The 12,414-nt window shown below is 41.5% G+C and overlaps 1 protein-coding gene and 1 long non-coding RNA gene across 2 annotated transcripts in view; both read left to right on the forward strand.

Annotated features, from left to right (window-relative positions):
* bmp16 (bone morphogenetic protein 16) overlaps nt 1-7,058 on the forward strand; it is a 48,673-nt gene extending 41,615 nt beyond the window's left edge. Inside the window, exon 3 of the mRNA XM_061878649.1 lies at nt 174-7,058. Coding sequence (XP_061734633.1) covers nt 174-1,138 — 965 coding nt within the window. The 3' untranslated portion in view covers nt 1,139-7,058. The remainder of the gene's footprint in view (nt 1-173) is intronic.
* Nucleotides 7,059-10,665: 3,607 nt separating this feature from the next.
* Nucleotides 10,666-12,414, forward strand: part of LOC133537349 (uncharacterized) — a 57,572-nt gene continuing 55,823 nt past the window's right edge. The window contains exon 1 of the long non-coding RNA XR_009802670.1: nt 10,666-10,759. This is a non-coding gene — a long non-coding RNA (uncharacterized LOC133537349). The remainder of the gene's footprint in view (nt 10,760-12,414) is intronic.

Genomic DNA, 12,414 nt, shown 5'->3' on the forward strand with positions numbered 1-12,414 from the left:
TAGCTCGCGATCGACGTAATGGGCACCCCTGTTCTAGAGCCTAAACCCTTTAGATTTGTGAATGTTTGTTTATGTAAAACTGTTTGATAATTTTGTTGACCACTGACTGAAGGAAAAAATGATAAACTAATAAATTAAACTAATAACAATGATTGTTGTTTCCGTCCTTCTAGAGCCCCTCACAGCAGAGGATCACAGACGGCTGCACATCTCCTTCAATATCTCCTCCATCCCGCAGGATGAGAAGGTGCTCTCCGCCGAGCTGCGCCTCCTCCGCATGGCCGGAACCAACCTCAGACTGAACCTGTACCTCTCAGAGCACCACGAGGACCCCCGACCCACCCTGCTAGAGACAAGAAAACTCACCGCCGGCCCTCAAAGGCAGAAATCCAGCAACCTCTGGGAAGCGTTTAGCCTGAACGCGGAGCTCTTCGATTTGGCCCTCAATGGCGCCGGCCATCTGGGCTTCCTCCTGGAGGTCATACCCGAGAACAGCAGCGCCTCGGCCCAGGTGGAAGGGGAGGGACGCCGGGGGGGTCACCTGAGGGTGTGCAGGTCTGTGGGGCAAGACGAGCTCAGCTGGGCCCAGGAGCGACCCCTCCTTGTAACTTATAGTCATGACGGGCGTGGAGAGCCTTTGGTCAAACATAGGAGGAACCTCAATGGGGTCCAGAGGATGAGAGGCAGGAAAGGGACAAGAGAGAAGAACAAAAGCTGGAATAGAGACCAAAAGTGGGTTAAAAACACAAGTTGGGGGGGTGATACAGGAAGTGAAAGGGTAAAACGAAACGGCGGGAGGGCCGCGAAGCTTAAACGCCTTTCCCGTAACAGATGCCGCCGCCATCCGCTCTACGTCGATTTTAACGACGTGGGCTGGCACAAGTGGATCATAGCGCCGAGCGGCTACGACGCCTTCTTCTGCCTCGGGGAGTGCCGCTTCCCCCTGGCCGACCACATGAATTCCTCCAGCCACGCCATGGTGCAGACGCTGGTCAACTCGGTGAACGGGGCCGTGCCGCGGGCTTGCTGCGTGCCCACCTCCCTCAGCCCCATCGCCCTGCTCTACCTGGACCCGCAGGACCGGGTGGTGCTGAAGAACTACCAGGACATGGTGGTGGAGGGATGCGGCTGCCGGTAGCGTGCCGGACGGCGGGACGTGGAAGTTCGAGCAGCATGAGAATCCAGCAGCTCATCGTTTAAATTTTGCCTCACCCGCCGACGGGGAAATGAGAGCGTGAGGTTTGTCAGACAGTGCGAAATCATCGGGAAACATTACGCCGCTTTTCCATTGCATGTTACTGTCTCGGCTCAGTGTCCCGCTGCATTGAACGCATCAGTCAGAAGGAGAGACGTTAACAAAAAATGCAGGAGAACAAAGGTTTCGTTTGTGTTGAAGTTAGAAACATTTTTTATCCAAGAGGAGACTGAGGGCAGCAAGAAAACGGAAGCTCTACTGTAACAGCCAGAGATTAAAACACCGATGCATAGTAGAAGTAAAATGTTGACAAAAGAAAATGATATGCAAAAAGAGACTGAGGGGCCCAAGAAAACGGACTTCTGCAGCAGAGTTGAGACTCTGGAGTGTAATCCTGCAGCGTCCAGATTATAAAACACAATTACGTTGTGTTTATTTTCGAAAACAAAATGTAACTGAAAAACCGCAGCAAAGGAACAAAGGTATCCTCAATGTGTTGAAGTTAGACACATTTTTTATCCAAGAGGAGACTGGGGGCAGCAAGAAAACGGAAGCTTTACTGTAGCAGCCAGAGATTAAAACACCGATACATAGTAGAAGTAAAATGTTGACAAAAGAAAATAATATGCAAAAAGAGACTGAGGGGCCCAAGAAAACGGACTTCTGCAGCAGAGTTGAGACTCTGGAGTGTAATCCTGCAGCATCCAGATTATAAAACACAATTACATTGTGTTTATTTTAAAAAACAAAATGTAACTGAAAAACTGCAGCAAGGAAAGAAAGGTGTCCTCTATGTGTTGAAGTTAGACACGTTTTTATCCGAGAGGAGACTGAGGGCAGCAAGAAAACAGGAGCTCTACTGTAGCAGCCAGAGATTAAAACACCGATACATAGTAGAAGTAAAATGTTGACAAAAGAAAATAATATGCAAAAAGAGACTGAGGGGCCCAAGAAAACGGACTTCTGCAGCAGAGTTGAGACTCTGGAGTGTAATCCTGCAGCATCCAGATTATAAAACACAATGACATTGTGTTTATTTTAAAAAACAAAATGTAACTGAAAAACTGCAGCAAGGAAAGAAAGGTTTCCTCTATGTGTTGAAGTTAGACACGTTTTTATCCGAGAGGAGACTGAGGGCAGCAAGAAAACGGAAGCGTTACTGTAGCAGCCAGAGATTAAAACACTGATACATTGTAGAAGTAAAATGTTGACAAAAGAAAATAATATGCAAAAGGAGACTGAGGCCCCCAAGAAGACGGACTTCTGCAGCAAAGTGGAGACTCTGGAGTGTAATCCTGCAGCGTCCAGATTATAAAACAAAATTACATTGTGTTTATTTTAGGAAACAAAATGTAATTGAAAAACTGCAGCAAAGGAACAAAGGTAACCTAAATGTGTTGAAGTTAGACACATTTTTATCCAAGAGGAGACTGAGGGCAGCAAGAAAACAAAAGCTTTACTGTAGCAGCCAGAGATTAAAACACTGATACATTGTAAAAGTAAAATGTTGACAAATGAAAATAATATGCGAAAGGAGACTGAGGGCCCCAAGAAAACGGACTTCTGTACCAAAGTGAGGACTCTGGAGTTTAATCCTGCAGCGTCCAGATTATGAAACACAATTACGTTGTGTTTATTTTCAAAAACAAACTGTAACTGAAAAACCGCAGCAAAGGAACAAAAGTATCCTCAATGTGTTGAAATTAGACACATTTTTATCCGAGAGGAGACTGAGGGCAGCGAGAAAACGGAAGCTCTACTGTAGCAGCCAGAGATTAAAACACCGATACATAGTAGAAGTAAAATGTTGACAAAAGAAAATAATATGCAAAAGGAGACTGAGGCCACCAAGAGAAGGGACTTCTGTAGCAAAATGGGGACTCTGGAGTGTAATCCTGCAGCGTCCAGATTATAAAACACAATTACATTGTGTTTATTTTACAAAAAAAAATGTAACTGAAAAACTGCAGTACAATTCTGCAGTTGAAAAATTGTTGAACGGAAAAAAAACATCCGAGAGGAGACTCAGAGCAGCAATAACGAGCTGTTGCAGCAGAGTGGAGACTGTGGAGTATAAAACTGCAGTTGATAGTCAATAGGAAATAAATAGCCAAGAGAAGATTGAAGGCAGCAAGAAAACAGGCTGTTGTAGCAGAGTGGAACCAATGGGATTTAGTGCTGCAATTAAACAAAGAAAAATATCCAAGAGGAGACTGAGGGCAACAAAAAAATGGGGTTTTGGACAAGAGTTTAGACTGTGGAGTATAATACTTCAATTGATAGATTATTGATTAAAAATATATATATTCAAGAGGAGACTCAGAACAGCAAGAACGGGCTGTTGCAGCAGAGTGGAGACTGTGGAGTATAAAACTGCAGTTGATAGTTAATAGATAACAAATATCCAAGAGAAGATTGTAGGCAGCAAGAAAACAGGCTGTTGTAGCAGAGTGGAGCCAATGGAGTCTTACGCTGCAATTAAACCAAGTGAAATATATCCAAGAGGAGACTGAGGGCAACAACAACAAAAAAACGGGCTTTTGGGGCAGGGATTAGACTGTGGAGTATAATACTACAGTTGAAAGAACATTGATTAAAAAAAAACATATCCAAGAGGAGACTCACAGCAGCAAGAACAGGCTGTTGCAGCAGAGTGGAGACTGTGGAGTATAAAACTACAGTTGATAATAAATAGAAAATAAATATCCAAGAGAGGATTGAAGGCATCAAAAAACAGGCTCTTGCAGCAGAGTGGAGCCAATGGAGTTTAGCGCTGCAATTAAAAAAAGTAAAATATCCAAGAGGAGACTGAGGGCAACAACAACAAAAAAACATGCTTTCGGGGCGGAGATTAGACTGTGGAGTATAATACTTCAGTTGACTGATCATTGATAAAAATAAAAAAAAGAACATATCCAAGAGGAGACTCAGAGCAACAAGAACGGGCTGTTACAGCAGAGTGGAGACTGTGGAGTATAAAACTGCATTTGATAGTTAATAGATAACAAATATCCAATAGAAGATTGTAGGCAGCAAGAAAACAGGCTGTTGTAGCAGAGTGGAGCCAATGGAGTTTAGCGCTGCAATTAAACAAGGTAAAATATCCAAGAGGAGACTGAGGGCAACAACAACAAAAAAAACGGGCTTTCGGGGCGGAGATTAGACTGTGGCGTATAATACTTCAGTTAATAGATCATTGATAAAAAAAAATTAAAAAAAAGAACATATCCAAGAGGAGACTCAGAGCAACAAGAACGGGCTGTTACAGCAGAGTGGAGACTGTGGAGTATAAAACTGCATTTGATAGTTAATAGATAACATATATCCAATAGAAGATTGTAGGCAGCAAGAAAACGGGCTGTTGTAGCAGAGTGGAGCCAATGGAGTTTAGCGCTGCAATTAAACAAAGTAAAATATCCAACAAGAGACTGAGGGCAACAAAAAAAACGGGCTTTTGGAGTAGAATTTAGACTGTGGAGTATAATACTTCAGTTTATAGATCATTGATTAAAAAAAAACATATCCAAGAGGAGACTCAGAGCAGTAAGAACAGGCTGTTGCAGCAGAGTGGAGACTGTGGAGTATAAAACTGCAGTTGATAATTAATAGAAAATAAATATCCAAAAGAAAATTGAAGGCAACTAAAAAACAAGCTCTTGCAGCAGAGTAGAGCCAATGGAGTTTAGCGCTGCAATTAAACAAAGTAAAATATCCAGGAGGAGACTGAGGGCAACAACAACAACAACAACAAAAAAACAGGCTTTCGGGGCAGAGATTAGACTGTGGAGTATAATACTTCAGTTGATAGAGCATTGATAAAAAATAAAAATAAACATATCTAAGAGGAGACTCAGAGCAGCAAGAACGGGCTGTTACAGCAGAGTGGAGACTGTGGAGTATAAAACTGCATTTGATAGTTAATAGATAACAAATATCCAATAGAAGATTGTAGGCAGCAAGAAAACAGGCTGTTGTAGCAGAGTGGAGCCAATGGAGTTTAGCGCTGCAATTAAACAAAGTAAAATATCCAACAAGAGACTGAGGGCAACAAAAAAAAACAGGCTTTTGGAGTAGAATTTAGACTGTGGAGTATAATACTTCAGTTTATAGATCATTGATTAAAAAAAAAACATATCCAAGAGGAGACTCAGAGCAGCAAGAACAGGCTGTTGCAGCAGAGTGGAGACTGTGGAGTATAAAACTGCAGTTGATAATTAATAGAAAATAAATATCCAAGAGAGGATTGAAGGCAACAAAAAAACAAGCTCTTGCAGCAGAGTAGAGCCAATGGATTTTAGCGCTGCAATTAAACAAAGTAAAATATCCAGGAGGAGACTGTGGGCAACAACAACAACAACAACAAACTGGCTTTCGGGGCAGAGATTAAACTGTGGAGTATAATACTTCAGTTGATAGAGCATTGATAAAAAATAAAAATAAACATATCTAAGAGGAGACTCAAAGCAGCAAGAACGGGCTGTTACAGCAGAGTGGAGACTGTGGAGTATAAAACTGCATTTGATAGTTAATAGATAACAAATATCCAATAGAAGATTGTAGGCAGCAAGAAAACAGGCTGTTGTAGCAGAGTGGAGCCAATGGAGTTTAGCGCTGCAATTAAACAAAGTAAAATATCCAACAAGAGACTGAGGGCAACAAAAAAAACAGGCTTTTGGAGTAGAATTTAGACTGTGGAGTATAATACTTCAGTTGATGGATCTTTGATAAAAAATAAATATATGTATATCCAAGCGGAGACTGAGGGCAACAAGAAAATAGCTACCTAGGAGATACAGCATATTCACGGCAACATCCTAAGCTAAACACAGTGTTTGTTTTCTTCATTCACAGTCAAGTAAAAAGTATCAGAGAGAAGGCTGAGGGAACTTTGCAGCAAAGTGGAGACTGTGGAGCGTTACACCGCCGAAATAAGACAAAGTGACATTGTGTGTTGATAGTCTCCATGACCAGTCGGGCACTAGGAGTAGTAGTCATAGTGCCTACTTTTGCCAAAGTGAGGAGAGCCGAGTTGGTACCATGCAGTGGAAACAGGACGACACGCCACCCTGACTTTTGTTTTGCAGCGATGAGTAAGGCCATTAGCAATAAGAGCACGGCGTCGTAACTTTACGCCACGACGTGGTTGCTGCCATATTTGCAGAAACGACCAAGAGGAAGGAAAGGTGCTGACTCCAAGGACTGTCCCTGAACGCACCATTAAGTCACAAGCTATTTAAAAAAAAAGAAAAACAAAACAAAAACGTATCAACAATGCTGACACTATTGTTTGAATGTACTGCTACTCTTCCACACGACATTATTATTTAAACAGAAGACTCTTCATACATTTCTTTACAGACGTGTTGTGATTCAACTTAATCCACTGCAAATCTAACTTAAAGGTTGTGTATTTAAAAATGTAGTGTATTTAATCTTGATGATATTTAAAAAAAAAAAAACAAAAAAAAAAAAACATGCACACAAAGAAAGACCCACGTTCATACATCAGTTTTGGCTTTTACATGTGAAGTGTGTCCAGTGTCCAACATGCAACAGTGTGAGTACGTGTCGCCTTTAGAGCTCGACAACAAACTAACAAGTGTGTGTATTGTCGCTACTCCAGTGTGTAACCACAGGTGTCTTGTTCGCTGTGTCTGCATGTGCCAACAACAACAATAACAGCAAAATAAAGGAAAAAAAAGGAAGATTGATATGAGAAATATTGTGCCTTCCAAACGAGGGCCTCGGACGTGTTATTCTGCTGAGCTAATCGTTTTTCAGTGTCGCATATTTCTGTCTTCATAAAAAGCAACGGCTTGTAAGATGTTCCAAAATATGCCTCCAATAAAGAAAACAAACAGAACAGCTGTGGTCGGACTTTTTTTTTTTTTTTTTTTTTTAGGCTTTTATTTTATATTCCGCAACCTTTGGTTGTCATTTATCCATGCCCACTTATGCGGTCCTCTCCAAGGTTTCTCATAGTCATAATTTTCACCGACATCCCACCGGGTGTGAGTTTTCCTTACCCTTATGTGGGCCTACCGAGGATGTCGTTGTGGTTTGTGTTGTGCTTTGTGCAGCCCTTTGAGACAATAGAGATTTAGGCAGAGGTGGGTAGAGTAGCAAGGAATTATACTCAAGTAAGAGTACTGTTACTTTAGAGATGTATTACTCAAGTAAAAGTAGGGAGTAGTCACCCAAATATTTACTTGAGTAAAAGTAAAAAGTATGTTGTGAAAAAACTACTCAAGTACTGAGTAACTGATGAGTAACCTGTTTGTTTAATGATTACGGCAACAAATAATGCACAAAAACATAAAAATTGCAATGAGCAAATTCATAGCCCGGAATATCTCTTAAGCAACTAAAACAACAATATATATTAAATAATAATACATGAAAATAAAAAAAATTAAGGCAAATTGAGCCACAATAACTTAACAGCACCATAGGCTCAGTAGGCATTGATTGATTGATTGAAACTTGTATTAGTAAAGTACAATTGACCACTGAATGGTAACACCCCAATAAGTTTTTCAACGTTAATCAATTGCTTAAAAATGACCAAGTCGAGGTGATCTACCTCATATATATATATATATATATATATATATATAAATAAATAAATGATAAATGGGTTGTACTTGTATAGCGCTTTTCTACCTTCAAGGTACTCAAAGCGCTTTGACACTACTTCCACATTTACCCATTCACACACACATTCACACACTGATGGAGGGAGCTGCCATGCAAGGCGCCAACCAGCACCCATCAGGAGCAAGGGTGAAGTGTCTTGCTCAGGACACAACGGACGTGACGAAGTTGGTACTAGGTGGGATTTGAACCAGTGACCCTCGGGTTGCGCACGGCCACTCTCCCACTGCGCCACACCGTATATATATATATATACATACATTTATATATACATTATATAATGTATAGTTATTTATTTTGCCGTTGTTGTTGAAATTTTAAAGGTGTTTTAATGAATATATATGCATGTTTAACATATAGATTCCTATCTTTCATGAAGACAAGAAAAGCATTGATTGGAATCAGACGTTCACGTTTTCAAATGGAGGACAAAAAAAGTTCCTCCTTCCTGTCTAATACCACATGAAAGTCGTTGGTTTTTGGCATCTTATTTGTCCAGCTTCCATATTCGTTTTTATACACTTAGCAAGAAATACATTGCCGGCAAACTCCGTAGTTTGCTAGCTTGTATGCTCTGGCTTTCGGAGACTCTTATTTTGTTAGCGCAGGCGCAATGAAGCGGCATTTTTATTGTGAAGACAGGAACTGTGCGATCAGTCTTTAGGCTTTTGACGGGAAGTACGGTTAAATAAATGATAAATGAGTTGTACTTGTATAGCGCTTTTCTACCTTCAAGGTACTCAAAGCGCTTTGACACTACTTCCACATTTACCCATTCACACATTCATTCACACATTGATGGAGGGAGCTGCCATGCAAGGCGCCAACCAGCACCCATCAGGAGCAAGGGTGAAGTGTCTTGCTCAGGACACAACGGACGTGACGAGGTTGGTACTAGGTGGGATTTGAACCAGGGATCCTCGGGTTGCGCACGGCCACTCACCCACTGCGCCACGCCATCCCTAGTAAAATGAAATAAAAAGTTGAAATAAAAAGTGTATTTTTTCCTTTACACTTTTGATTGATTGATTGAAACTTTTATTAGTAGATTGCACAGTTCAGTACATATTCTGCACAGTTGACCACTAGTGGTAACACCCCAATAAGTTTTTCAACTTTTTTAGGTCGGATTCGACGTGTGACGGTCACGTGACCGCCTGGTTTTGTTTGATTGGTCCAACGTCACCAGTGACTGCATTTGATTGGTGAAAAGCAGGCATGCGTGCATTAACAGATCGATAAAAAAAAAAGTAGCCAGTAGCGAGCTGAATGTAGATAAATGGAGCGGAGTAAAAGTAGCGTTTCTTCTCTATAAATATACTCAAGTAAAAGTAAAAGTATGATGCATAAAAACTACTCTTAGAAGTACAATTTATCCCAAAAATTACTCAAGTAGATGTAACGGAGTAAATGTAGCGCGTTACTACCCACCTCTGGATTTAGGTCTATATAAATAAAGATTGATTGATTGATTGATTGATTGATTTCTCTGGCACGTTGAAGAAAGTTATACATGTAAACAAACTACGGTGAGTTCAAGGACCGCCAAAATTAGGACAAAACGGCACTCGCCAAATACTCTCATCAGAGAATCATGTTTAGAGGCCTACTGAAACCCACTACTACCGACCACGCAGTCTGATAGTTTATATATCAATGATGAAATATTAACATTGCAACACATGCCAATACGGCCTTTTTAGTTTACTAAATTGCAATTTTAAATTTCCCGCGAAGTTTCCTGTTGAAAACGTCGCGGAATGATGACGCGTGTTTGTGACGTTATTGGTTAAAGGGGACATTTTAGCCCAGCACCACACGCAGCTAAAAGTCGTCTCTTTTCATCGCATAATTACACAGTATTCTGGACAACTGTGTTGCTGAATCTTTTGCAATTTGTTCAATTAATAATGGAGAAGTCAAAGTAGAAAGATGGAGGTGGGAAGCTTTTATCCTTTAGCCACACAAACACATGGGGATTCCTTGTTTAAAATTCCCGGAGGTGAAGCTTTACTATGGATCAGAGCGGTCAAGCGAACATGGATCCCAACTACATGTCGACCTGCAGCTACCGTGACTGCCCTCAGAAACTGGCGTCAACACACCCGTGGACACACCCCTCCGACTATCAGGTACTATTTAACTCACTAAAACACTAGCAACACAATAGAAAGATAAGGGATTTCCCAGAATTATCTTAGTAAATGTATCTAAAAACATCTGCTGCCAATGCAATCGCCTTTTTTTTTTTTTTCTAATCCGTCACTCTAAATTTCCTCATCCACGAATCTTTCATCCTCGCTCAAATTAATGGGGAAATTGTCGCTTTCTCAGTCCGAATAGCTCTTGCTGCTGGAGGCTCACATTATAAACAATGTTCAGATGTGAGGAGCCCTACAAACAGTGACGTCATCGTCTGCTACAAGGCTTTTTTATTAGCGACCAAAAGTTGCAAACTTTATCGTCGGTGTTCTCTACTAAATCCTTTCAGCAAAAATATGGCAATATCGCGAAATGATCAAGCATGACATATACAATGGACCTGCTATCCCCGTTTGAATAAGAAAATCTCATTTCAGTAGGCCTTTAATATAAACAGTGGTATTTCTAACAATTAGGGAGGATTTTGTCATGTTGTCCTCCTACCGAAATCCTATTAAAACTAATATATATTTTTCCCTCTCATCTTTTTCTATTTTCATACATTTTTGAAAACGCTCCAAGGAGCCAGTAGGGCAGCGCTAAAGAGCGGACCCCTGCTTTAGGCCGCTCGCCGGCTCCTCATCACCACTTCAAGATGGCGGCCCAATTTCTCGCTTCACAGCACCCATTGTTGTGTCTACTTATAAGATGCGTATGGTTATGTCCTCCCTCAACCAGGAAGTAGCCCGTCAGCGTACAAAAAGACAGGTAGGTCCGTGCTCTATTTTTAAAAAAAGAAACAAACAAGTTTTGATGTAGGAGACATAACAAGTGTCAAATATGTTTTTTTTAGACATTTTATACCTAACATAGTGTATCATTGGCAGCACATTTCATCTGTGACACATCATGGCTCACTTACTGGCCGCCTGATAACCTCTGACTTTTTCCTCTTCCATTATCCACCCTTCCCCATTTCCTAAGCCTTCGCTCACTTCCTCCTCTTTCACCAACAACCCATCCCTTATTCTAGCGCTCATTTCATCCATCTAGCTCATCTTTTCAAGTCAGCAGCTTCAAATCAATTCGGTATGTTCTCTGGTGATCGGCGTTAAACAGTCCATACTCGTGTTGTGCCGATACAGGTACCAACATTGTTTCGATACTTTTCGAAATAAAGTGGACCACAAAACTTTTTTTATTATTGGCTTTATTTTTACAACACACCTTACGGTACATTAAACATATGTTTCTTATTGAAAGTTAGTCCTTAAAGAAAATAGTGAAAGTCCAAAGTGCGGCCCGGGGGCCATTTGCGGCCCGCAGCTAACTGTTTACCGGCCCGCCACACATTCTGGAAATTCTATTGCAAAAATAAAAATAAAAACAATAAAAAAAAGTGGAATGAGGTGAAATCTAAGGAGAAAAAGTGGCAATGTTGACACAAAGCTGCTATACAAGCTGTTTTTTTTTCTTTTGTCTTAATTTATTTTTCTTTTTTTGCCATTGCTCCAAAGAAAATAAGGACAAAAAAATCCATGTTATAATGAATTATTTTCAAGGCTCTAATTACTTCAAATATTTCACTTTAAAATGTTTTATGTGGGGCTCACAATACGAAGTTCCTGCAGTCCTGGGTTCAAATCCAGGCTCGGGATCTTTCTGTGTGGAGTTTGCATGTTCTCCCCGTGAATGCGTGGGTTCCCTCCGGGTACTCCGGCTTCCTCCCACCTCCAAAGACATGCACCTGGGGATAGGTTGATTGGCAACACTAAATTGGCCCTAGTGTGTGAATGTTGTCTGTCTATCTGTGTTGGCCCTGCGATGAGGTGGCGACTTGTCCAGGGTGTACCCCGCCTTCTGCCCGATTGTAGCTGAGATAGGCGCCAGTGCCCCCCGCGACCAAAAGGGAATAAGCGGTAGAAAATGGATGGATGGATGGATGTTTTATGTGGGAAATATTGCATATATCGTGTAGTTTAGTGGTTCTCAAATGGGGGATACGCGTACCCCTGGGGCTACTTGAAGGTATGCCAAGGGGTACGTGAGATTTTCCCAAAAAATTTCTAAAAATAGTAACATTCGGCTTCACGGTGGAAGGAAGGGTTAGTGCGTCTGCCTCACAATACGAAGTTCCTGCAGTCCTGGGTTCAAATCCAGGCTCGGGATCTTTCTGTGTGGAGTTTGCATGTTCTCCCCGTGAATGCGTGGGTTCCCGCCGGGTACTCCGGCTTCCTCCCACTTCCAAAGACATGCACCTGGGGATAGGTTGATTGGCAACACTAAAATTGACCCTAGTGTGTGAATGTGAGTGTGAATGTTGCCTGTCTATCTGTGTTGGCCCTGCGATAAGGTGGCGACTTGTCCAGGGTGTACCCCGCCTTCCGCCCGATTGTAGCTGAGATAAGCGCCAGCGCCCCCCG

Source organism: Nerophis ophidion, linkage group LG18 (assembly GCF_033978795.1).
Source record: "Nerophis ophidion isolate RoL-2023_Sa linkage group LG18, RoL_Noph_v1.0, whole genome shotgun sequence".
Classification (NCBI taxonomy): Eukaryota; Metazoa; Chordata; class Actinopteri; order Syngnathiformes; family Syngnathidae; genus Nerophis; species Nerophis ophidion.